The following is a 27,805-nucleotide window of genomic DNA, read 5'->3' as shown; positions in this document are numbered from 1 at the left end:
GCTTGGCAGCAGCCGCGTAAGAGCTCCTCTTAGAATTTGAGGTTAGGGTTATCTCTACCCTTTTCCTCTGAAGCTGGGGGTAGTGTTTTTGTTTCACAACCCTTGGATCTATGCTATGCTATGGCTCATTCGTGTCCCTTATTTATTGAATTGAAATATTATTTTTTTTCTAATTGTTTATTAAAGGTAACGTTGACATGAATGTCTGCATGTAATATTAAAATATCGGAACAATTGTACCATTCATCCTTGCCAAACTAGCCTTGACGCCTAACTGAAATTTTTTAAATATATGTTTTTAATTACTCTGCACAGTAGACTTTTTGTTAGGCTTCAGGAGTGATTGAATGGACTTGATAGTTAATTGCTTCATCTTTACCATCTACAACCCCACTACCAGGGATCTACAAGACTTGTCATTTTGCTGCTTTGCTATTTGATAAAAAGGTATTTCGCGGCCTAAGCATACAAATAACTATTATTTAGATAGTATCTTATAGGACACAATAATAAAAAACTTTGGATATTAAGAAATATATTTATTTAATCAATATTTTACAAAACACTGCAAACCTATAAAAATAAATAGTTATATACATTCAAAAAATATCACGCAAATGCATTCATTATTTTTCAAATAATTATATTAGTCCTTCCAAATAATTCACATATTAAAATTCTTCCCTTGTAATATAATTTTTATCAGATATCTGCAATTTCTGGAAATTTCCTCGAATGATTATATCGATTCATTTATATACTCATGGAGGGAGTTAATTCTGGATGTTGGAGGAACCATCTGGGAGGTCTGGTTAAAGGGTTTCAATACTTCCAGGCATAAAGTATAACGATATAGAAGTCATGTTACATTTTTGTTTATTTGAATCGTCAAGAAATTAGGCATCAATGGCATGTTTACAACATTAACAGCCTTAAGAATAAGAATGGTTGTAATCATAATCATTATTTGAAATTTTCGAGTTAATATTCGTTTAATCGTTTTTGAGCTATATCTTTCAGCTAAATTTCACGTCCAATTTCCTTGTAACATTTTATTCTGAACATAGTATCACTGTTTAATAGTTCAAGCAATTTTCAGATAGGTCACAAAACTTTTGTATGTCTCTGAGCAAGTCTTTCATACAATTACCATTAAAATATCCTTTGTAAGAGTATAGATACCAGAATTGTCCACAACTCTTCTCAAAATTACCAATCAGATTTTAGTATATTTGTATTAACCATTTTAATTCTAACTTTATCTATTTGGTGAATCTGTCAGCTGGCATTATCGATTTCCAAAGCTTAGTGGCTGAATCTATGTCAGTTTAAATTTTCTTTTTTTATTTCTTTCCTTATTCAATACATGGACGATTGCTATATATACCAACAGTAGATTATTTGTTAAATACATAATAAAGTGACAAATACTTATTAGTTAGGTTAGATCAAGAGAGTGAAGAAACAGTAAACATTTATTCTTTGGCACTTTATTAGAACATGAAGAAACTTGCCCTTAATAAGACGATCTGAAAAATGTGTGAATATAAAGGGAGAATATATCGAAAAATAATCATTTTTTTTTCTTATTTGTGACCTTTCTATGTGACAGGACAGGATGGACAGGACAATGTATATGAAACTATTAAAAAAGACCACTGTCCACAATGCTGTATATTTTTGTATATTGTTATGAATATATATTATTTCTTGGAAATTTTCATAAATAAATAAATATTATAACGTAATTCACAGAAAAAGTTCACTAAATAGTGTGATATTTTTATTTGAGTAAACGATATACTTATTGCTTCTATTACGAGGTACCATTGGAAAAGAATAAGTTATATTTTTTTCTACAATTGAAGTAACTTTTCATCTTGACCATTTTCAACAGTTTTTACAATAGTTTTTTTACCAAATCTATTCTTGGTAGAATATTTCTTTTGTTTTGGTTTTTTGTTTTTCGATAAAATATAAATGAAATTATCTTCAAAATAAGCGGAAATTTCTGTTAACTTCTTATTGTGAGTTTCTGGTAGAAATATGTAAGCGTATATGCTGCCAAGAATGGAAATAACTGCGAAGAACCATTGAATGCCTGCGTATCCTTGGAAAATTGAAAGCAATCCATAAAAACTTTGAACAGAAGCAAATATGATCAAGTTGCCGATACTGTAAGCAAGACTGTTCGCTACGCCACGAATTTCAAGAGGGAATAGCTCACACATCATTGTCCAAGGAATGCATAGCATGCCTATCGATGTGAAGATGTAAAGTAGCATGAACATAACTGGTAAAAACGTTTGATTAGAAGTACCTGAAATAAAAATACATATTCAATAGGGGGATATTATCACTTATTTCTTAATTTTTAGCAGGTTTTTTAATCCTTCTTTATACAGTTTGAGTTTTCAATATTAATAATCTTAAAAAGATAGTTAATAATTTACATTTTTGTAAGAAATTAATTACAGTATAAAAGAGAACTAACATTAGCATGATATCTGTTTCTGCACCAAAAAGTTCATAGATCTATATTTATCGATATAGTCTAATTCTAGTGATTTGGAAAATACAGAGTGAGTTATGTATGGAACGCCTCAATTATCTCGGAAACGGCTTGTAGGATTTTTTGTGTACAAGGGTCAGATCTTTCCTTTTTCCGTAAAAATAATGAACTTTGTTATTTCAAATGAATCACCCTGTATATTTTTCGCTTTTCGAAATCCTTAAGAAATTATTTTTCATCTTGTTCCCTATTCCTAAATGCCATATTTTCAGAGTTATAGCTAAATTTGAAATCTCCGCAGAAATTAAATAAATACATTTAGGTGGCTATCACTGCTACAATAACAAATTTGACGTTTCAGTAAATTATTATTGTTGAAGTTTATTGAAAAGAACGAATTGATATTTTAATGATTTTATGATATGGTGATAGGCATAGAAGTCAACGATAAATACCTTAATAATTTATATCCTATCCCAACTTCCAACAAGATCTACTGTCAGAAAATTGGTAAAAAAGTTTAACGAAACTAGTTCAGTAAAAGATTTATACAAATCAGGGCGCAGAAAAACTGCATCAACTGAAAACAAATTTTTAGATGTTTGTGTCATGTTAAAAGACAATCCACACTTGAGTTACTATACAAATATCTAGGGAACTTGATATTTCGCAAACATAGGCAATGAAAATTTTACGTAATAATAAATTCCATCCATATAAAGTAAAGTTGGTTCAAGAGTTGTCAGATGACGATTTTGATAGAGATAATGAAGGAAAAATGTAACGATCCAAATTTTCTAAGTAAAGTTATGTTTTGCGATGAGGCCTCTTTTTGTATTAATGGAAACGTAAATCGGCATAATTGTAGATACTGGTCACGTAACAATCCTCGTTGGATGCATGAATCCCACACCCAATATCCCAAAACTGAATGTATGAACTGGAATAACAGGCGACAAAATAATTGGTCTCTTTGAGGGTAACTTAAATGGTCCGGCGTATTTAGATTTGTTGGAAAATAGTATTATACCTGAGTTGGCTCGGATGTTTCCAAATCCAAGTAAGTATTTTCAATTACATTTAAAAAAACTTCATTATTAAAAATTTTCAGACAGTAACAATATCCCAAACGACAATATTTGGCTACAACAAGATGGTTCCTTACCTCACTAGGCGTGTGTGGTGAGGCAATACCTAAATAATGTGTTACCCAGAAAATGGATTGGAAGACGTAGTTTTATCGAATGGCTCCCGTAATCACCGAACTTGAATCCTTTAGACTATTTCTTGTGGGATCACTTGAAAGATATCGTTTATAAAACAAAGTCTGCCAATATTCAGGAATTAAAAGGTAGGATTACCATAGAGATAATAAGACGAGGAAGAGCAGTCGGGGATGTTGTAAAATGTATTGCAAAGTTTTAATAATCGCATGGCTTGTTGTATTGAAGTAAATGGACGACATTTTGAGCGTCTGCTGTAATCGCCCTTACTGTATGTTGTCTAAAATTCGTAATTTTTCTACTTTAAAAATGTGGATCTACTAACATGACACAAACATTTAAAGATTTGTCTTCAGTTGTTGTAGGTTTTTTGCGTCATAATGTGGATAAATATTTTACTGCGCCAGTTTCGTTAAACATTTTACTAACTTACTAACACTAAACCTTGTTACGAGATTTGTATTAGTACATAAATTATTAAAGAATATTCAAATTAAACGAGTATATTCAATGATAGCCATCTAAATCTACAATATTTATTGTAACTTTGGTGGAGATACTGTAACTGTAGTTATATCTCCGAAATTATGGCATTTAGGTATAGAGAATTTTACATGAAAAATAATCGGTATTTCTTAAGGATTTCTAAAAACACACAATATATGTAGGGTGACCCATTTGAAATAACAAAGTTCATTATTTTTCCGGAAAAAGGAAGAGTTCAGACAACAAAACTGTATAAAGTCAATTTAATACCAGCTTTGAACATGATTCACTTCAAATCGCATATGTACCCTGATTATGAATGACATTAAATGAATACAGAGAACGTTAAATAAATTGTGAATATGAATAATTTCAATTCTATATTTCATTTATAAGAAATATTGTTGATGACCAAAGAAAAACATTTGGATCAAAATTTGAAGCAGTTATAAACACTCTAAATCATTTCATCTTAATGTTGTTTTAAATTACAAAGAGGTTTTTGAAAAGCTTCCATAATCTACAAAGAATTTCAATATAAATATTTTATTATATTATTATCTATGTAGTACAATGTTAAATATTGGAAATTTTCAAATTGTAACAAAAAAAAATTATTATCAAATTACAACTGTCACGACCACATAATGTTATTGTTGGTGTTCAAATGTTATGAATTGTTTTTAATTTTCATAGGTCATTATTGTAATAAGGAACTTTTACTATGTGTCAAAATTATCAAAACTGCATTTTGGAAGATTGTATCATTCCGCTTGTCTCAGTTTTCCATTAGCTTTATGACAGCATGCATTTTGTTAATGAATTCCATTATTTTTATCATACAAATAAAAGTGCACACATGAACCAACTACAAATAAACATGAAGTAATACTAGATAGAGCTGTGAAAAGTATTACATTTATAATTAAACACATATCTATCGTTGTGTGGAGAGCGTATGATCTCTTATATGTGTGGAAGAGCTCATGCGCACGACTTGTACCTTAATAACAGGGCCCCATCATTTGGAAAACACTATGTTTCTTTTAATGTGTTGATACCACAAATCTAACGTATAGATATTATTTTTTTAATTTTTCCGTGTTTCCGAATTCCTTAAGGGGGCCGTTATTATTTTAGCCCCGGGCCTTATAAATCTTAATCTGGCCCAGCTTAACAAGTTCTATGTTCTATGTAAAATATTCTGTGTTAAAATTTTTAGGGATTTCTATAACTTCAAATATTTATTTCTTTTTTATTTCAAATTAAGCAAAATAAAGGTGTAATGGTATAGGAAATGATTTAATGACAATATGTATAATTTAAAAATATCAGAATCTGGAGAATATAATTTGTTACTTAGAGTTATTAACAAAGAATTTAAAAAATGATATTGTAGAATAAAATTATTTCTTGATTGTTTGAAATTTGTAATTTGTTTAATGATATTTTATTATTTTTATTATATTATTTATTTAAAAAATATTTAATTATTTATTTGATATATAATAATATTTCTTTAGGGAGAATCCCTAGTAATTGTGAAGATTTAGGGGTTATTGATTGATTGAGATTGATTTTTCAGAGTTGGGAAAACTGAACAGATGTATATTTTGTTATTCTTATTAACAATCAATAAAGCATTTTATTACTAGTGATGGTTTGATTAACCGCGTACTTTAACATGGTAACAGAGCTCCGTTATTCCGTTTAATTAAAATTACTAGACAGTATCCAGTGTTCGAAGAAAAGCACGTGTGATATGGTAATGGCAAAAACCGGTGACCTAGCTACACCAGCGTTTTTATGGAGACGACTATGAAATGTGAAAGAAGCGTGTTATGTTTAAAATATAAAAATGTGATAAAGTTGAGATGCTAGCGAAAATGGTAAATGATAAAGAAGTCTCTGAGATGAAAATGATTTAAAAGCTATGAACTATTTATATATTTCGAATAAACAATTGGAATGTGTATGTGAAGAAATAACAACATATGATATACTTAAAAAATGTGAAAATCTGTATTTGAAAGAATCCTCGGTATTGCAAATTATTGTACTAATGACTCAGCGACATTTTTCGGTGACTTCGAACCACAAAAGTGATATTTACACAGTTAGTATTGGCATTAATGTTAATGAACTATTCTTCATAAAAGGAAAAATAAAGCGGTTTTGAAGCCTACCATATTTAAAGTATAAAGTCACTTAATTTGCATTCTCATTTTTTATTGATTAAATTCAAAGTATAATGCGTTATGAAGTTTTGATCTATTATTTAATGAGACGTAAATTATATCCCATTTTTATATTTACCAGTCTTAATCCAATATGTTGAAAGTCCGGAAAAAACCATACATATAGACATACCAAATCCACTCATCATCAAAAGTGTGCGTCTCTTGAATGTCTTAAGTAAATAGGAATTCGAAAACGCCATTATCATTCGAATTAGACAAATTAATGTTGATGCTAAATAAGGGTTAACTTTGGTACCGACTGCCTGAAATGTGGAAACAAAAATTTAAGTCTCAATGGGTTAATATATCATTATAGAAATGTTTTTAAGAATTTTGAAATTAGATATACACATAAAATCATGCCTTTAAGTTATAAAATGATCAAATTGAATTTTATGTTTCTGTGATTTGTAATAAATAAAAGCAAAATCGCCATCAATTTTGATAATAGAAAGTTGAATAATTCACCAGAAAAAAATTAGTTTTGCGTGAAAACGGATCAAAAGATTTATAAATAGAAGCTTTCGATGATTTTGTTGACATAATATTAAAATTTTTAAACCAATTTAATGTGGAAATCTAGGAATACGGTCAGAAATTAGAGGCGGGGATAAGTTTCTGCAGTAAATCCGAGAAAAGCAGATTACAAGCTACATATTGGTATAACGAAATATGAGGTAGCTCAAGAATAAACTACTCACTTAAATTAGATACAAATATCAAAACATCACTTCTAACAATGAATTCGATATGAAAAGTGATAACAATAATTATTCCATTATATTAATACCGATATCGTATTAATTTTTGAAATAAAATGGAAAGAATCTTTATACTGAACAGCAGAAACTGAATGTAAGCTTTAGATTCCAAAGGCGACAACTTTGTTATCAAAACGCACGTCAGACAATGTGTTAGTGAGCGTCTAGTATGAGTGAAAACAGAGTGTTCAGTATGGATATTACCAAGGGTTCCAGGTTTTTTAATAGAGTGGTGGAATTTACATAATACCCATTCAAAATGTGTGGGTTGTATCTGTTATAAAAAAAGAGGTGAAGGTATGGGTCTTTTTAATGACTACCGACGGATGAATATCTCATAGCCCCTCATAAAATAGTGTTTTTGTTGTTATAAATCTAAAATTAGGTTGGCATTCACCTTTTCTATGTAAATTGTCAGTACTGTGGTAAGTGGATGTATCAAGTAGGTGTGACAACAATATGGAATAATGTTTTAGTTGTTTTAATTAATCGAATCCCGTTATAAACTAAAAATAAATTGGATATTTACAATCACTAGTTTTATTTCATTACTATTAATAAGGTTAAACAACAGTTTCCATTGTTAGCCGTGTGCATATAATAAATCAGTTATTCTACGAGTAGATCTGCCAGAAAAAATTGTAGCATTCAAATGGTTTTGTTTAGGTACGTCCATAATTTCTAAAAACTAATGCGTCAATATTTTTTATCAGGATATAACGGTGGGTGCAGTGCAATAGACGGCTCCTCGCCCCAACACTCAAGAGATAACTCCCCTATCCGCCCCCTTCGGCTAGCAACAGCATACGAGATCTACTTTAACTTAGACAATTCTCCAATATCCATTAGAAGAAACTCCACTCTCACACTTCTTCGATCGTCGGTGTGGCAGGTTTTCTGCGGTTTTCCTGTAACCTGGCGAACCGGTTCACCAGTCAAATGGCTGACGATAGGGAATAATGCAGCCGCAGCTGTACTCGCCCGCCACCAATCACCCTTTCTCCTAATAAAAAAAACAACAAAAAAATGATAAAAAAAAACAACAAAAAAATGATAAAAAAAAACAAAAAATCACATATGATATTCTCAAACCCGACAGGAATCCCAACAGGAAACCCAACACTGGTCTTTGGTTTTTTTCTTTTTCAACAGTGCAAACACCAACAAAAACCACAGCCCCAGCACTGCAGTAGAGCAACTCTATATCGGGAACAACTAACTTTCGTCACCATAAAAAAATTTTTTTCATCCCACCCAATGAATCTCTTTTCTCTCGTTCACAAAAAGTACACTTGAGGTAAAACTAGAAATTTATTGATTCAATCAGAATTAGATGTGAAGAGATTAGTCGACGATGACGACCACGGAGATTATGTAACTTGAGGACTTGTTACTCAAACAAATTTTGATTTCAAAAATATTGGATTGAAACAGAACGCGTGTCTTCTGACTACGAATACAGACGCATTTTTTATGCTGAACTAGTTCACTCAAAGAAATTTTTACATTCACTTCGCCATAATCTGTTGGAAGCAGATATACGTGTAAATTTAATATGAACTTACTTCAAAAAAGGTTACAGAGTAAAACAATGTGATGTAGATTCCGGAGAACATTTGAAAAACAAAAAGACCAGTAAGCAAGATTAGAGGTTTGTATGCGGTTGGTTTCATAAATTCTTTAATTACTCCCAGTAATCCTAAATTAGTTGCTTGACTTTCTAACTGTTTCTGATGCTCAGCTTGAAGAGCTTGCAATTGTAATTCCGCCATTGATTCGTTCTAAAAACAATAAAGGATTGTAATTTCTGAATTATTTTCTTCAAATTATTACAGTCAAAAACTTTCTGTTTATGATGAATCTTTACGAACCCTATTATCCGGTTGAGGTTGATATCTATTGAACCATCGTAAACTTTTAGCTGCCTCATCGATTCTTCCTTTTGAGATTAACCATGGCGGGCTTTCCGGTATCAAGAAAACCAACAGCACCGGTAGTAAAACGTAGGCATTACATAACCAAGCCACAGTTCTCCAATGCAAAAACCAACCCTTTAAGTAAAGAATGAGCATACCTTGAAAATAAAACATAAAAGTTATAGTATTAATGAATGAGTTGTGTGAAACTTCATTAATGATAATCTAAATTTGCTTCTTTAACTACTTTTTTAGAAATGAACTCGTTTTCAGAAATCTTTTTTGATGTAAACTTTTAAATATTTTTTAACGTCATCTGATGAAATTTCGACGAATCTGATTCTTAATTAATGTGATTATTAACTAAACAAAGTACAGAATTCGAGTTTCAAATGTCCAACAGCAAGTAGTAGCGAATCCAGGGTTGGTTATAGAAGTTTCAACTTTAATTGTAATTGACAAATATACTAGAATTGTATAATTAGAATAATCATTTTGTTCTTCACAAGTTGGGCTGAATAACACATTTATTACAGATTTTAAATCAGAATAGAATCAATATGAAGAACATCTCTTGCTGGTCAAATTTTTGGCAGAACAGTTTCACTCCTCGCGTATATTTTGAATGAGAGTTTCGGAGAAAAAAGTATAAAATGAATGTATTTAAACAATGATACTGTGCTTTAGAAGGAAAAAAAACCATCTACTTTAGTAATATAACATAACAATTTTATCATTTTGAAATGGAATTGCGATTTGTGCACCAATTTATGGAATTATAAAAAACAAAATAAATCATTTATAATTCTTATCACAAAGATAAAAACAAAATGAACGACATGTGGGATCATATCAATTAATTGTAGTAGACATAGCGGACAACTGAATAAATCGAGAGGGTGTTTGGCCTATGTCGCCTGTACTCGACAAAGGCACATGTCGAGCGCCTTAAGGAGGTGCCTCACGAAAATCTGGAGCAAGCATATCAATTTGTTAATAATTGTAATGGTTTTTCACATTTCCTTTCTGATTACCTTTGTTTGTAGCACTAAGTGCTCGACTCTTTACTTCGTTTCTGTGTCTTTTAAGCATCCAAAATGACTGAAATTTTAGTAAAAATCTCTGAACGCCTGCACAAATATATTTCTTTATTGATAAGTATAAACATGTTTAAGTTGAGGTCGGAAACTTTTCAGGCAAACTTCGTACTATAAAATAATTAACCGATCATACAAATTCTTTCAACAATGCCAAACTAGATTATGTTTTTTTATTTAGTATTAGGAATTATCACGAAAACGGCAATAATGTAACCCAAACTAAAAAAGTTCTTATTCTAATCATTATTTGAAGATATATTGAATAGTAACAAAACAAACTATAAGAGAATATTTGTACTCTCCAAAAAACTGGAACCTACCAGCAGATGTTAGAGTAGGTGCTGTTACAATTAAGGATCCCCTCATGTCAGCTCTAGCAATTTCAGATACATAAACTGTAGCTGGAATACTAGACCAAGCTAAAACAATAGGTTATTATCATTAAAAAATGTACAAAAAAACTAAAATCTCGATAATAATCATTTGCTATTGACAATCAATATAAAGAAACTTACGTGTAGCAAATCCCGTTAAAAACCTTCCAATCAAAATTTGTGGAATACTCTGCGCAGTTGCTATTAGACACCAACCTAACACAAAAGGTATAACAGAAACTTTTACTGTCCACAATCTGCCCCAAATATCTGCTAAAAATCCTGATGTCATGGAACCGAAGGGAACAGCAATGACTACTAGGCTAGCTGAAAAATAAAAGATAAAATTATTGTTAATTAAAATACTGTATTGATTCACACTACCTAGCAATGGTTGCTTATAATTAGAATTAAATTTTCATACAAGCGACACGTTAGAAAGTCAAAAGGGTAGATATAATTGATGATGATGATGGAGTTCATAACCATATCAGATAAGAAGTCTGAGGAACCAAAACTGGAGATATCCAGAAATAACATAAAATATTCTAATTCGTTAGTCTAAAAAGTCTTTTGATCCTGTTAGCCGATGTTAACTTTGAGGTACAGGAAAAGTGAACTTTACTTCTCCCCCATGCCACTTTCAATACTTACAAGTAAGAAACTAGATGGAAACCAGTAAATGCTTTTACCTAGTTTTTAAGGGTAAAATAGATAAAAAAATCGCATTCGCGAGTTTGTGCCTTTTCTGAGAAAACTTACTATAGTAATGTATATTTTTCAAACCATCAAAAAGTACAGATTTCAAGTAACAAAAAGTTCACCGATTTGTTGAATGAAGCAGAGCATTTTAACGTGAATATTTTCTAGAGAAAATTAGGTTGCTTTCACTATATTAGATCAAAATATTGTTACGAACAAGCTCACGATATGGGTCGTGAAGCGGGTCCTATGCGTTTATAATAAAGCTCTAAAATTTGACGTAAGCGGTTTGAGGTTTGTTTTTATATATGTTTTCATCATAGCAGGCGATTTATATACATTATTCTTTTAACTAATTTCTTGTTTTGTTTGTTAATTTTCTAGAATTTTTGAGAGCTCCGTTTTGGATATATAAACGAGTTTGTTTAATAGTGGAGTTAGTTAATTTATAATAGATAGTCATAGTGAACAGACCGAAATAGAAAAGTAACCAGTGAATTTTAATAAACTAGAAAAGTTATTATACAAGTAGTAATAAGTTTATTATATAAATGTGTTAGTGTTTAAATAAATTGCGTGAGTAAAAAACAGTGTTCATTAATTCACCCCACGTTTTCGCCGAATTTCGTGAAAAAAATTACCTTTTTAAGATAAAAATAGAAAATCGAAAACTTGCTTATTTGAACTATTCACATAAATTTTGGATCATTTGATAAAAATTAAGATGAACCGTTTTCAACCGTTAAAAACTCTCCTTTCACTTCCCAACCACTGATCACTCGTAAATTATTTTCATTTTTGTTATACTATCTTCCTTTTTTAATGGGTTCCATCCTACAACTATTTTCTTTTATTTCAAAAATTATCTAACCTGTTCTAGTAATTTATTAGATCTACTTAGCAGAGAAATACTAGTTTCACTACATTTATTTTAAGGAAGTCCCCCAAGATAATGAGTTATCATACCTTTCATAAGTAAGAAATTCCACAACCTTGTTCAATCATAGTTATTTTTGTTATACCGAGCTCTTAATAACATATGGCAAACTAACCAAAAATAAAGAGTTCACACAAAACGAATGAATCTTTTACAGTGAAGAAGGGACTTTCCAGTAAATATGCCCCCAAATTATTGCAAAATGAGGGAAAAGATGATATCTATTTGATTTTAATTAGCAAGTGATTGTGCACTTTTTTGCATTGTAAAATATTGAGCCCTTAACTAATTCGGAACGTGTAGTAGGTAGGTAAAGGTCGAGCTCCGCGTTCCTTAGTGGATAGCCGTGCAACGATCTTTCTGAATAAGCGTACTTACAAATTAGGCAAACGGATTCAAAGATAAATAAGAAAGGAAGAGTCAGAATATTGAACCAATGTCAGAGAAACTACAGATCGAGAGAAATTTATTCGAAAAGTTTAAAATGTCATTGTAATTACGCCGGCCAATGCGTCAAAATAATTCAATATAATTAAATAGTTTGTGTGACATTTATTTTTACTGAAGTGTGAGAGGAAATCATAATTTCTTAAAAAATTACCTATCCATGCAGATTCCGCTTCGGTTGCATAAAGATTTCCATCGTCGTCTGTTCCATTTAGACGAACTTTATCCAACGCAGGTATCAAAATACCAGAAAATGACATAGATAGTCCTACTGCAACATGTAAAGATACAGCCATAAGTGTAGCGGTTACCTATGGGGAATAAACATATATTCATAAATGACTGTGGAACTGGAGTGTTTTTAAGCCATAAGTAATATGCCTGTCTGGGTCTTTATATTTTATCTAATTTTTCTTTCAAAATATCTTATGCAATTTATTTGGAAAATTTCGATGTAAGAAAGATAAATCTTTTGAAATGGATACATTTAATTTTTTCTTTGAAATACCAAGCAATTGTTTACGAAATATTTTTCGATTAATTAGATAATGAAAATTATTATTTTTACCAACAACGGAAATTTACATAAACAAATCCACAATTATTATTGTAACAAGTTATAACATAATTACTATGTTACTCCATAACCTCACGTCACTTGTTCTCACAACCATTTAAATTACAATAAACATTATACACTCCTCCAAAAAAGTATTACATCACCATGATTTCTGAACTGAATAAACTAAATTTATCAACGTGTTGCCTCATCGAGCTCTAATCACATCAAGAAAAACGCCTTCTGATCAATTCCTCGACGTAATTTGGTCCATATGCAGTCTTGCAGTTGTTGAAGGTTAGCAATGGATCTCACCATTCTCTAAAAATTGCCCCTCACATGCATAAAGAACAAATGCGGCTCTAAAAACAGTACCACTTATTTATGAGCCCTTGAAAATATTCCACTCCACTTGCACTTGCATATCTCACCACATCTTTTAGTAACAGGTATTTCCCGGACTCTTCCATTAAAAGTACATTACCCCAATTTTGGACATTCCAGTTTGCATGTTCTCGTGCGAAGCTTAACCTAACTGTAAGGTGTTCCCTGATCAGTTGAGGAGCAGTTTCAGCTACTTTGTTTCTAATTACAGCATTTCTTAAAACATTTCTCACGGTTTGTAAAGTTATTCTTTCATTTCCAGCTTCAGCCTTTGTCGAATCTGTTTTGCCGTTACACATATACTTTGTAAAACTTGACTAAGAGCAATTTATCCCAACAGTTCGCTCCCTTGTTAAATTTAAATCTCTATTTACACGCTTTCATAGTATATACAATTTGCACTGTATAAAATATTTGTTTTCATTTTATAAGTTTTGCTTTTTCGAATTTCTAGGAAACTGTAGCAATATGGAAAGAAACAGATAAGTAAAAATATAATTTTTCAAGGTTAGAGTTATGTTTTTGATAAAAATATCTTCAATAATCATCTACTCGGATTAGTAATATTAAGTTGCTTACCTGCGGTAATACGGTTTTAAATGTTTTTCCTTCATATCTACTAAGTGATTTACAACTACCAATAACTTGTTCAAATTTCGCATCCCGTTTTTGTTCAGCTTCTATGGCTTTTGCGTTCTCTTCGCCACTGAAATTAAAAATCAAAGATATCATAAGATTTTGAAATAACTATAGATCCATTATTTCTAGAACCAAAACGGGCAAGCTGTTGCTGTAAATAGAAGGCGCAACTTAGAAAATTCGAGAACATGGACTGAATGATGAAACCTTATTTCAGCAAGATGAAGCCACAAGCCATTCGGCCCATGTGAGCATTAAATCTCCGCAATGAAGTTTTGCTAAATTGGATGAAATACTGGAACGGAAGCAATGCTTGATCCGCCTGTTCATCCGGCGTCTCCATATGTGACTTTTTCTTATGAATCTACTTAAAGAGCAAGTTTTCTAAGAACTGCCTCGTACTCTTGAGAAACTAAAGGATAGGAAACATGAAGAATATCTCAGAAGATGATCCGTGATGTAATGGAGAATTTTAGAAATCCCCTACAAGATTATATCCATCGACATCTCAGTAATGATATTTTCAAATCAATGTTTTTTAAATGCTTTTCAACGTAAATTCATTTCAAACCAATTGAATTTCCTGAAAATGCTAGGAAATTGGTGAAATTTAAAAAAATTCCTTAAATTTCTCAGAGAAATTCAGAAAGAACATCAAATTCCGAGAAATTCCTCAAAAGAAAGACTCGATTTTCCCAAAAAAGTACAAAGCTTCACTTGTTAAGAATTTCCTCAAAAGATCCAGAAAGTTATCAGGAATTGTTAGGCCTTTCTCATCATATTTTTAATTCCCAAAATGATTAAATCCTTTTTGGACCCATCCTCAAACCATTCGCCTGTACTAGTAAATTTTTTAGTACTCAAATATTGTTAAACTAGCAAAGTAGAATACCTTTCTCTTTAAAGTTGATCATAAGATTAATCCAAATATACCTTTAAAAGTCAATGAAGATGTAGATAAAGTGGTGGAACACTTCATGGCATTAATTTAAAGTACAGGGTGAACGACAACGCTTGATACATCAAATCAGCTGTACCAGTCACAAAAGAAAACTGATAGAAGAGAAAAGGAGCTTAGAAAGAGATGGCTCACGTGTAATATTTTAGTCTCTGAAGAATCAAAATACTTCTTCTGAAAGGCAACAAAAATGGGCTGACATGAAATAAATCCTAGGAAAACACCTGGGTATGACCTGATCACAGGCAGCGTTCTGAAGAAACTTCCAATAGAAGGTATTAGACTAAAAATGATGATATTTAATACCATGCTGAGCTTGGTTATTCCCCTCCCAGTGGAAAGTAGCCTGGGAAAGATCTAATTTGTATCGAATTATATTGATCCCATTCTATCTAAAGTGTTCATTAAGTTATTTATTCGGAGACTAAAACCATGAAAGAAACCTCATCCCCAACCACTTATTTGGCTTCCAAAACCAACATGCCAAATAAGGTTACCATAACCCTTTCGTGAAGTACTAAGGTCTTAACAGAAAAACACTTTCAAATGAAATATACGGAATCAGACACATTTGGTACCGATAAAATCTGGGATACCTCAAGGCACAGTGCTAGAACCTATTTTGTATCTGCTTGACACAGCTGATATCTCTACAATAGACGGTATTACCTTAGCCAGCGAATCTAACTTCACACAAAAACGCTGCAACTGCATCTAGATGTCTACAGTACCACCTCGATAAAATCGGTAAATGGATGACCTGATATATTTGCTGGGACATTAAAATAATTGGAATCACGATACAATCCTAGCATATTCCAGATAAAAATCTATCAATTCTATCTAACAGTGAAGTCGCCAAAAGAGCAATAAACTCACAAATAATCAAGAGGCAGTTGCTTATGGATTGTCTAGAAACTAAATGAACTAATCAAAGGAAACAATGTTCTAATTGGAGTATACACAGAGTATATAGGGTAACGCGAAAACAAATAATTTGACGAAAATGGAGCCCGAATCCGTTTTGTTTAGAAATAGAAATCTTCAGTCTAGCACTCGAATGGGAGTGTATATACGGTCTTAGACATTAAAGATTGTTTATTGCCCCTCTTTATACAATTTACCAGATGATTTGCAAATGAAATAATTGATAATAATAGGTTTTAACTATGGTCACACAATATTTTAACATGCATGTTTACAGAAAACAATACGATAATGATGGTCAAGAGGAAGCATGCATACAAGTGAAATTTGGTAATACACAAAAACATACTTTCAACGTATATTAATTTTTTTAACAGGTATTTCATTTTTTACGTTTGTTTATTTTTTTTTATGTATATGACCAACGCAATTATTTCTACCAATAATGATTGGAAGTCGTAGAATTATAATTTAACTAATTAATCTTGTGTGGCAAACAAGTTGATAATTAATTCTGGCACTTTGTTCAGTAAATGAAAAATTAGATAGTGTTGATATTTATAAAATAAGTACTTACTTTAATGTTAAGCAGCTAACACTGAAAAATAAAGTTTTTTATTAATAACATAAAACAACTAAAAGTTGATATTTCAATTATATAGCTGATAAGAATAAATAAACTACATCCTGCACTTACAAAAGTGAGTAGAAGTGCAACATACAGAGTGAGTTATTTACATTGTTGTCAGGTCTTTCCTTTTTCCGAAAAAAATAACGAACTTTGTTATTTCAAATAGTATATTTATCGCTTTTCGTAGTCATTATAGCTACTCCGGCAGAGTTAAAATAGTACATTTAGGTGGCTAACAATGCTAAAATAACAAATTTGACGTTTCAATAGATTATTACCCATCTCAATTTCATACGAACAAATCACCTCCTGAATTTTGTCACATAAATTTAGAAACACCCTGTATTTACGTACCTCCAATGATATGTATAAAAATTTCAATCCATATGATCAATATATGTTTTAAACTCTTAAAGTAGGATTTTTATTCACTAAGGTAACTGTCATTGTTATCAGAATAAAATAAGTATATTGTATAACAATTGTTGGAAAAGAAAAATTTTACACGAGTTTAAGCAATTGAGTGTGAAATCGAATTTTCAACGCGATATTTTTTCGATAACCAAAGAAAAAAGCAGTTGATATTTATTTTTTATTTCAAGTTATGATGAAGTTAGTACAGTTTTGAAAAGAAATTGGTGCTTGCAGACAGTTGTTGTACATTTTATGTTCCTCAGTTGATATAAAATTTTTAATTTTATGTGTATCAGACGGTGCAGTAAGTGTCGTTTCACAAAATGGCGTCAGTTGGGTAGGGAAAAATACATAAGATCTTACAGCTTCTACAATATGTTTAAAGATTTCTATCTTCTTACTGATCGAATCGTTCATATAACCTTCAGCAGTTACGGTGGATTGCCATCCACCATAGCCTTGCAGAGGCAGAAGATCACCACTTTTGTTTGCGTCAATTATTGCTAATGTTTTTCTATAAGAATGTAAGTTTCTGGGTTTGGTAGCTTAAAAAATTTAGGGATGTCTTGAACCAATCTATTGATGCCTACAAATTGATTTCTTTCCTTTTTGATAGTTGACATAGAATCTTTCATCTTTATCAGTCATTCCTATAGGTCGTAGATTGCTATATTTTTTACAAATCATATATTGTTAGTAATAACGAATTGTTGAGGTTTTTTAATTTTAGTAAAAGGAATCTTCCCGATTATTGCCGAGTTAACATCTTTGATATCACCAAGTTTAACATTGTAAAGTTCACTTTTCCGTATACATCCACAAATTTTCAAAATTAGGGTGGTATAAAAATGTAAATTTTAGTTAGAAGAATAGAATTCATCAGATGCTGCTTCAAAAGATTCTTTTAATGTTGTCATCACCTGTTAGGACGTTGGATTTTTTGCTACGTAATTAAATGAATAGCATAGTTAACATCATGTTTTACTACCAGCGCTCCACGAAGTATAGAATATATGGACCACGGGGTACTGGATTTGTATTTGATACAGAGCTCACCAAAATATGTTATTAACATATTATCAGAAAAGTATTTCACTTGGTTTTACATTTGCCAGTCAATGAATTGTCTGTATACATGTTCATATCGTTAACATCGGTGACAATAAATTTTTACTGATTTGTGTGGCTCTTTCTTTAATTTCGGAGAGAGTTAGGTTCTTCTAGTCGTATTCGTCATCGCGGGAATCGATCCTTTTGCAAGTTACCAAAATTCTACTGCAATGAACTAATATTTCTCATCATTCAATATATAAATTACTATATTTTAAATCACAGAAAATTCTATAATTTATCACTTGCCAATGGTTCAAAAGTGAAATTTAAAATGTCATTCGGCAAAACACTTTAAGTGTGGAAAAAATAATACGCCATTGTGTGGAAAAGCAGATATCGGTAATCATCGATATATGTGCAAAATAAAAACACAGCAGTCGTTGGCCGATCAGTTTTCTCAAATTTCATTTCATACGGTTATGCCGTTCGTTTTTTTTCCGTTGTTTGCAATGGAATATGTCATAATTTATAGTGGTCGACGGAAAACAGAATTCATGGCTTCAAAATTCAATAATTTAAAGTATAAATTTACTAAAATATGTCACATTTATTTATATTTGGCATCTCAAAATATTTTTGTAAGAATTCGGAAATAATGTCATCATCTATGAGTTTTTCTGATAGTACCTAGTACATCATCGTCCAATCGCACAAAATCAATCAAAAGCAGAGTGATCTGGTTTCATTCTGCAAGTATCTCACAATTCTAGTCTTTCAGACAGTAATCGAAAGAATCATTCCGACAGTCCCCAGACTGGGAAGCAGACTCATATATATCGGTTAAAAAATGTAAAGTTAGTTTAAAAATGTCACAAATTTATCATTGTGACATTAATTTTCTCATAAGTAATTTTACTCTCATTCGTCAATTGTTTTCTCCTTTTTAGGTTGATTATTGCTAAGAGCTTGTCTTTTGGCTTCTTCGAACTAAATATTATTTTTTGGCTCATAAGATAATGGATGCAGACTTTTGGAATTCCAAAGGGGTGATCTTTATTAATTGAGAATAAATATAGTTTTTAAAAGCTAGAAAACACGTTCGTAAAATACATCAAACTAAATTAAAAAATAATTTTCAAAATGAATGAAAAATACTAGTATTATTGTGGAAAAACCCCGGGCGCTCAGTGTACCAGAAATATGGGACAAAGCGCCCTACGTTTTTTTCACAATAATACTAGTATTTTTCATTCGTTATTGTTTTAAGATTATTTTAAAAATTATTTGCAACTTTTTAATTTTATGAGCTTTAAAAGCGTGCTTTTTGTTTTTTTTAACTATATTTATATAATTGTTACCACCCGTGCATAATAGCTGCGCTGCTTATATGCAATACATCTCGTCGAAACTTCTATCGAGCCGTCAAGTTGTAGTTGTCAAGGTTGTCGAAGAGCTTAATTTCCAACACGGAGATCGGAGGTTCGATTCCTCTGTCGAACGAAATTTTTATTAAAATAAGCCACTTACTCTTGGCGCAAAGAAGAGTTACAAATAAACAAACAAGCTCATAAACCCACATATAGGTGAAGCGTATTAAAAAGAGGCAATAATAAGTGACCGTTATTATGCTGATTACATAATTTTTGGTACAAATCTTTCAAGGGTGGTGCGTATTTGGAAAAAAATTGAGAAGATTCACTGAACAACATGAATAGAAATAAAAAAAGATTATGTGGAAAAATATTTTTTTTTTCGGATTAAAGTAACTTTTTCAAGCACTCTTACGTAAATTCCCTCTTACTACTACTACTACAATTAATATTTGTCGGCTCTATTTTCCATTACTTTCATTGGCACAAAGTTGAAACTTATATAATAACTAGACATTGTTAAAGAATTAACAGTATATACTTCTAGTACTATATATGTGTATTTAATATTTACCTTATCGGATCCATAATGAAATCTTAATTTATTATCACAGCATTTAGAAGGTAAGATTGGCACGTTTTAACCTGAAACAGAGAAAATAATCCGCTTAACATCTACGTAATTTATTTTAAATAAAATTATAAGTAATAAATTCCTATCTTTTCATAATATTTATTTGATTTAAGTTACTTAAATATTTATTAGACATTCTTTTAACAGTATAAAATTTAAATTGAATTTCCTGGGTAATTAATTATGTAAGGAATTAAAAAAAAATTTTTAAACAAATGTTAAATATGGTACATAAAATTTTTTCAAGATATTACAAAGATGGAAAATCTAGGGCTGCCGTTATACGCATCAGGCGACAAGTGGCGGACAACAGACGACAAGCTGTAGGCGACGGGCGTTGATGTCATTATATAGTAAAGCGATAGCCACTGCTTATGACCCCTAATATTTACCAATTGAGGGTAGTGTTTATCAGGATGCCGTTTTTAACGCGTCGAATAATTTTAGTATTAAATGGCAATGGAGGAAAAAAAGAGAAAAAAGAGTATATATTTAAACCTATTAACGAAGTATTTCATGAATGTGGGAAATTTCGTAATCTCTATCGAGAACTCAGAAGGCGCTCTGAAAGGTTTTTTTATGCAGATGACTGTTGGAAAATTTGATTCCATTTTACCAAGAATCGAGAAAAATCTAGAGCGAAGAAGAACCTGCCAATCTGTTCTCAAAAGAGGTTATTTTTATCATATAAAAAAAGGATTACCTGTCAAGAAAAATAAACATAAGCCTTAACTACGTACCTATAAAAAAACAGCGAACAAATAACATACTAATGCTCAAACCCAGCTAATAAGTATAATTATAGAAATATGGAATTATGTCATTTTACGACCATTGAATATGGTACCCGTTAGCGCGTCAGTTCATACTATACCGGTACTTGGTTTTTGTAGGTTCCTTTTGAGTAACCCAGAAAGATGTTTTAGATTCTTGTGTCCTAAAGGCATCGTTGACTTCTTTCTGCAACTTTTCTCTTAAGTCAAGCTTTTCCGTCGATGGTTCAATGAACAGTCACAAACTCATTACAACATTGTAGTCAGCATTATTAGCATTTTGCAAATATCGTTTATCAAAAAGTTTTGTCTTTTGAAATCACATGTTTCGACATTGTTAAAAAGCACACCCAGTTACACCGAGATAAAAATATATTGCAAACGTTGCGGGGTACCGTGGGCGATACCTCCTGAATCTATTCAATTTCACAGAAGGTGACAGCCAAGCGACACCATAGCTTCGTCGCCTGCCACTGACTCAAGTAGGAGCAACTACATCTACTATGTCAAAAATATGGAAATGACGTCGCCTGACACCTATAAGTATAACAGTAACTTCGACATATACAGTGCGTTCATAAAGTAACGTAACTTGAATTCTATTAGGTTTACAAAATAAATTGGAAGTATATCACTCCGAAATAGCTTATGAACAAAATGTTCTAAACACTACTGTATATATTTCCAGCTTTCCGTTAACTAGGAATTTACAAATTCAACCGTCAACGCCCCAATAATTCTGAATTTGATTAATACTCACAGTCGTTTGGAATTGAAATTAATTATTAAAAAATTGTTTTTATAAAAAAAAGTAGTACGTTCCTCAATCATCAACAGTATTTATAGCAGAAAAAGGTCATCTCTATAAAATGGTGCTAGCTCTTTTAGGAGGAACTTTTGAATGAACGAAAATTACATCTTGTATCAGTGGTTTGCGTTTGCAACAGTTTTAGTACACGTTATCTTCGATAACAGAATTATCTTAGGTCTTTATAGACCTAAACTTACACTTCAATTGTGGAACCTCTTCTTACATACATATCCATCATGTCTTATTATCACAGGAATCATATGTACGACCCCAACTAGTGCCCTTGAAATCCATCTTCTATCTTTGGACCTAACGGTACAATTTAGAACCGTAAGGACAGCGGGGCAGATAAAGAACGGTTGGTGGGATATTCTAGGCTTGGAATACTAAATAATCTAGGTACATGGAGGCTCCAGGATGAATAGCTTGGCAGGAGCATACTTCTGCGGAGGACACCTCAAAATAAGCGAATTTCTCATGTTTGGGAGATATACTACCGTCTTCCAAAGCACAGTATTCGCTGTGATGAAATGTGGACGTGCGATACTTAATTGACGTCATAGAAACACATCAATCTCAATCTACTCAGCCAGCCATAATGGCTTAAGCGATGTGCTCTAGAGATGGATGAAAACACCTAGCGTAAAACAAGATAAGGTACAAATACATGGGCCTTCTGCCTGTCTTACCAATTAACATCTCCACTTAAACAGGCGCTAAATTCGACTAGTGACTGGCCTTTTAACCGGACAAGGACGCCATTCTGTAGTCATTACGGACGACACGTAATGTCGCATGGAGGAGGAACAATATCCAGACCATAATCGGTGAGTGTGAAGTTCTTGGCCTTAAAGCTTGCTTTGTGATGTTAAATGGTTCAAGCCAAGGTTCCTGATTAACTCATCAAAGAACATCGACCTTTGGTTGTTTTAAATGGGGAACAACAAGTCTATCAGAACGCCTATATGCTCAATAGTCCCTTCCCGGTACTAACTTAACTATGTATTAAATAAATAAATATGTTGCATAATAAAAAAGTGTAAAATTCGGTGGACTGTACTCTACTTTCACCCAATAAAAATAAAAAAGCTTTCAGAAAGTCCGCTGCTACGCTGTTCGCTATCAAATCGTTCGTGCTGTTCAAAAATGAAACAATCAAATTGTTTATATCGGTCACATGATACTGCTGACTATCAATTACTTGATTTCTTTGCTTCTTTGGAATAAGTAGAATTGGAAATTTTCCATCCATAGAATACCCAGATGCAAGAACATCCAGTTTATAAATCGACTTTTGATGAAAAAGTAATTATTTTTACACACCAGAAAGTTTCAAAAATCACATACTCGGTTAAAAATTGATTTGTCATTAGTGTTTTCATTTCAGGGATATAAATAACTAAGCTGCTCATTATCATTCTTGTTTGTCAAGGTAGTCAATTAGCAATGAGAAATAAATATTGTACCTACATTGTTGTGTGTTTAATTAGGAAATCCGAATAATTATCTAGATACGTGAAGGCCTTACAAAAAAGAAACAACTATTATAAAGTCAAAGTAACAGACGTATCTTTTCTTCAATAATAAAGTTAACGAAGCAATTAACAATAACTAGTATCTATTTCCTTCACTTCACTTTAGCGAATTTAAAGCTCTATTCCGGTAACAAACCAAATTTAAGATCACTAACAAAATAAAGCAATGCAAACAAGCTGAATGACAGATAATGATCAAACTTAGCATTACTTAGCATTACCTTCCAACATCCCCTTCAAGGAGGCATATGAATTCATTTACTTCATTTGTTTTATAGTATGTGTTCGGAAAGTGAAGTTCTAGAGATCATATCCGAGGGTACCAAGCAAGACCTGGATATTATGAAATGTACCAGGATCTTATCAATAAAAAACAAGCAAATATTTTTTTAAATGGGCAGTGAAATCGCTTTCAAGTGCCTAGGCCAGTGCCACCAGATTACAACCTTTCAACATTACGAATAATCAAACTAAATGCTTCGGCAACTAATCTTCAGCCTCATAACACTCACTTTAGTACCTTGATACAATAATAACTATTTAAAAATTATATTATCGACCTGCACAATAGTCTCCAGAAAACTTTACTCCACGATTCCAGCGTGGGTAATCGTCAGACCTCGTCTACGTCACTGGGAAACAAAAAATTCTCATGTGGCAATATCGGGACTATAGAGTGGGTGCTTTTTTGCTATCCAAAAACTTGTATCATCTTTCCAGAATGACTCACGCAGGTCATAGATAGGTCTATACGCCTCCACAGGAGAAAAGAATTGAATTTCGGCTATTCTCCGGTAAACTTACACAGGTCGCAGCGTCTATACATTTGGCCTGGCACACTTATTAGTAGCTGACAAACACGCTCCAGATTACCTGTGCAAGTATACAATTCCGGTTTAGCAGAACGTATGTGCGGAGCTTAAATGTAAAATAGCATCGTTAGCTCAACGGTTCGTGAGCTTAGCTTACAAACCTATCGTAAATCGAATCTCATTACAGAGGTGATTATTTGAAGCGTATACAGAAGAGTAAATAAAATACACTAAATCATAAAATTTTTTATAGAATTAGTATTCAAGAATGGTTTATAAAACAAATACTGATTTTATTTTTCAAAATAAAAAGTTTTTACTCAATTTTTTCTTGTCATAAATGAAAAAAATACAAATTATGCAACATCGTTGACAAAGCTGTCAAATATAATACATTTTAATACATTATTAGGAAAGTACGTTAATGCCACTTAAACCAGTTTTTTTAATTTTCAATTATCTTAGGACATCCTGTAGCCCTGTTTTTCAAAAACATGTGCCAGTATGATTTTAATAGCTTCCATTTGTGACCTCCAAGTAAACTTTTTTTTTGATATTATAAGTGAGGTTACATTTTTATTTCTATTGTTAAAAATTCAATTCTTGTCCTAACAATGGTACGTTATGATGAATTTAAAGTGATTAATGTTATTTAAAATTAGACAGCAACAAATTGAAAATTGTCGGATATCATGGGCATTTTTACTGAATTGGTGTACTAAACTTTTAAACATTTGTTCGTAATTCTATTTAACATTAGACTTGAGGTCGATTCATAAACTTGACTTTCCGTTTGCCGTTCGCGGATTTGACGGTTAATGACCCTATTCGTAAATTTAACGTTGCTGCCGTTAATCTAAAAATTTGTTATTTTTTTGACGTGTTTACTGCTTTTTGTTTTCATAATATTTTTGTGTTTTTGATCCGCTATTTATGGAAGATATTATGGATAATAACAAATAGTTTTCTTTATTAGTAGCATTAAGCAAGATCACTTGACAAACACAAACGGATGTGAAAGTTGTTTCGAAAGTTGCTACGAACGGCCGACGGGAAAAGATAGAATTCGTTTGCGTTGAAAGTCACCAACGGCAGACGGCGACGTCAAACGGCAGCTATGAATGGTCTTGATGTTTTTAATTTTGTAAAAGCAAACGTCAACGGCAGATGGAAAGTCAAGTTTCTATCGACTTTACTTTTTCATATTGAACGTCAAGAATTCAAAGATATCTACCAGTTTTGGAACACCAGTGTTTCCATTAAAAACGTAACGCCTTTCATCACAAAAAGACGTGAAGTACTGTACAAGTCCAAGGATAGATTTTTTTCTTTTTCTGAAATGGATTTTTCGATTTTTGCAATGCAATTATCGCTGTAATTTCACGAAAATTATATTATATTATATTTAATGAATATTACAATGTTTTTCTTATTTATTCAAAAAGTTATTCGGTGGGGTGAATTTATACACACGGGTCTTACTTACTTAATTTATTTATACACAATTAAATACACTATGCCCTAAGATTTAGTACCAAACAGTTATCTAATTCTTAACATAATAATTTACTTAAACACACTGTTCACTTGTCTATCTCGATGTGTTTGGGATGACATCAGATTATTAACTCATTACCACAGCTGTTAGAGATATTTTCCTAATCTCTAATTTGCTATAAACAAATAAAAAGGCCTTCTTAGAAATTGATTTTGGAAGAACGGCCATAACATACTATAAATAAGTTATAAAAACAATATAAATTGCCGCCATACATAAAAAATATTATGTGAATGGTCCTACTGGGAATTGTACTCGCCGCAACTTTAAGTTCTATTATCATAATAGAACAGGACCGGTTTCCTGGTCCACGTTAGTGGACGAGTTCGTAACAATATGAAGCTATGAAGCTAATTAACTTCTGTTAAACAAATGGTAGATGATGGGTTATTGATGTAAGATATCTTATCACAAATCTACTAGTGAAAGATATGTAGACTTAGACTGTATCTACGCTTATCTTACATAATTAGAGTTCTGCGATCATCTTCTTACGTTATCAAATAGTGACGTGTACATGTAATTGGTAAATGACAATAAAAAATATGGATGTTTTATTTTCATAGGGTAAAAAGAAGTTAATGTGAAAAGTTGGAGTTTCAAATTAAATGATTGGTTAGAGTGACGGATAAATAAATAATGGCGATTGTAGAAATATTGTTTCAGTATACACTGTATCGAAAAATCTTATCTAATGTAGGTCAGATATGTTACATGACATTCGACTGAACAAGTCCATGAAGCAACTTCTTTATTTCTAAATTTGCAAAACCAGTTTTTAACCATATTTACGTTCTGTAATACTATACATATATTCCATGACACAATTGAAGACATAAATATATAAGGGAGTATTGTTACATTTCTTTCTTGTGATAGCTAGTGTTCCTTGAAATCATTTATGAAGACGAGGAAAATGAATTGAAGCTGCATAAATTATCCACCTCGTAATTCTTTGAAAATAAAGTATTGTTTAGTTTGATAGAAGCAACCAAAATAGCATCTATGTTGAAAATACAGAAATGACAGAAACCAAAAAAGGCTTCACAGCTAACACTCTACATGTTCTCGATCGCTACCGCTACCGGATTGGAAAAATATAAAACTTAGATGAAAGCAGATGAAACATCAAGCACTGAAAAACACTTCTTTGAAAAAGTATCATCATTCGAGTGTTCAAACTCCACAGCATCGTCAATTGGTGCTACGATATGAAAACCAAATGAAGAGATTATTATTTAAGGAAAAATATAAATAAGCTAAACGGAATCAGAACGACAAGAATTTGATAAGAAACCTAATATACGAGGGAGGATTTAAAAATACCATAATTATTAAAAAAAGAGGTAGGTCTCATTCTATAACGTCATAATAGGAAAAAGAGAAACAGTAACATTAAATTTTAAGTGAACTTCAACTGTATATCAATAGGTATTCATAGTAATATAATTGATGGAAGATAATAGAAGAAACATTTGCCTTTTCCGAATCCAAATAAAATAATTAAGCATTAAATATTTATAATATAGAGTCTTTCACTCCATTTTTGGTATGATGAATTATTGTTGTGGTTTAAAAAATACCCATCTTCGCATTTCTCCAAGATAGACAACAGATATGTCATAAAATATTGTGTAAATATCACTGTTCACTATGTAGGTATATGGATAAAGAAATATAAGACATGTAAAAGAGAAATTTATCAATCATGTAATGAACGTAATAACATACTTTAATTGACCTCAAGTAAAAAAAGATTCCCACTTACTTTTTTTATGAAAGAGAGACTTAGTTATACACGATACTATGTACACACATAAACTTAACATAAAAACAAACAACCGCTGAACTCGAACACTCAAATCATACTATTGAACTTTCGAGTAAGACGAGCAGATCAGCTGTTAAAATGTGGTAACAAACGCGATGCGATAGGAATGATTATAAAATGTGTAGAAGGTAATATCAAGATTTTATAAATTAATACGTTCTATTAAGTAGGAAATTGGGCTCAATGGGTACGTATTTGGTTTGAACATTGTTATTACT

General features: G+C 31.6%; 1 protein-coding gene and 1 long non-coding RNA gene across 2 annotated transcripts; one reads left to right on the top strand and one right to left on the bottom strand.

Moving 5' to 3' along the window:
- Positions 1-524: 524 nt before the first annotated feature.
- LOC130895189 (facilitated trehalose transporter Tret1-2 homolog) lies at positions 525-27,805 on the bottom strand. Its single transcript, XM_057802371.1, has 11 exons — positions 27,525-27,805; positions 20,208-20,278; positions 16,743-16,763; positions 14,221-14,347; positions 12,853-13,009; positions 10,754-10,939; positions 10,559-10,657; positions 9,094-9,296; positions 8,788-9,003; positions 6,538-6,724; positions 525-2,320 (listed from the first exon to the last, which is right to left on the bottom strand). The coding sequence occupies exons 2-11, from the start codon at positions 20,219-20,221 to the stop codon at positions 1,857-1,859; spliced, it is 1,674 nt and encodes a 557-aa protein (XP_057658354.1). The 5' UTR covers positions 20,222-20,278; positions 27,525-27,805; the 3' UTR covers positions 525-1,856.
- On the top strand, positions 3,381-3,730 carry LOC130895190 (uncharacterized). Its single transcript, XR_009059443.1, has 2 exons — positions 3,381-3,572; positions 3,624-3,730. It is a non-coding gene; the product is annotated as an uncharacterized LOC130895190 (long non-coding RNA).

Source organism: Diorhabda carinulata, chromosome 6 (assembly GCF_026250575.1).
Source record: "Diorhabda carinulata isolate Delta chromosome 6, icDioCari1.1, whole genome shotgun sequence".
In the NCBI taxonomy this organism is placed as follows: Eukaryota; Metazoa; Arthropoda; class Insecta; order Coleoptera; family Chrysomelidae; genus Diorhabda; species Diorhabda carinulata.
The sequence above is the reverse complement of the archived record's forward strand: the minus strand, read 5'-3'. Positions and strand labels throughout refer to the sequence as shown.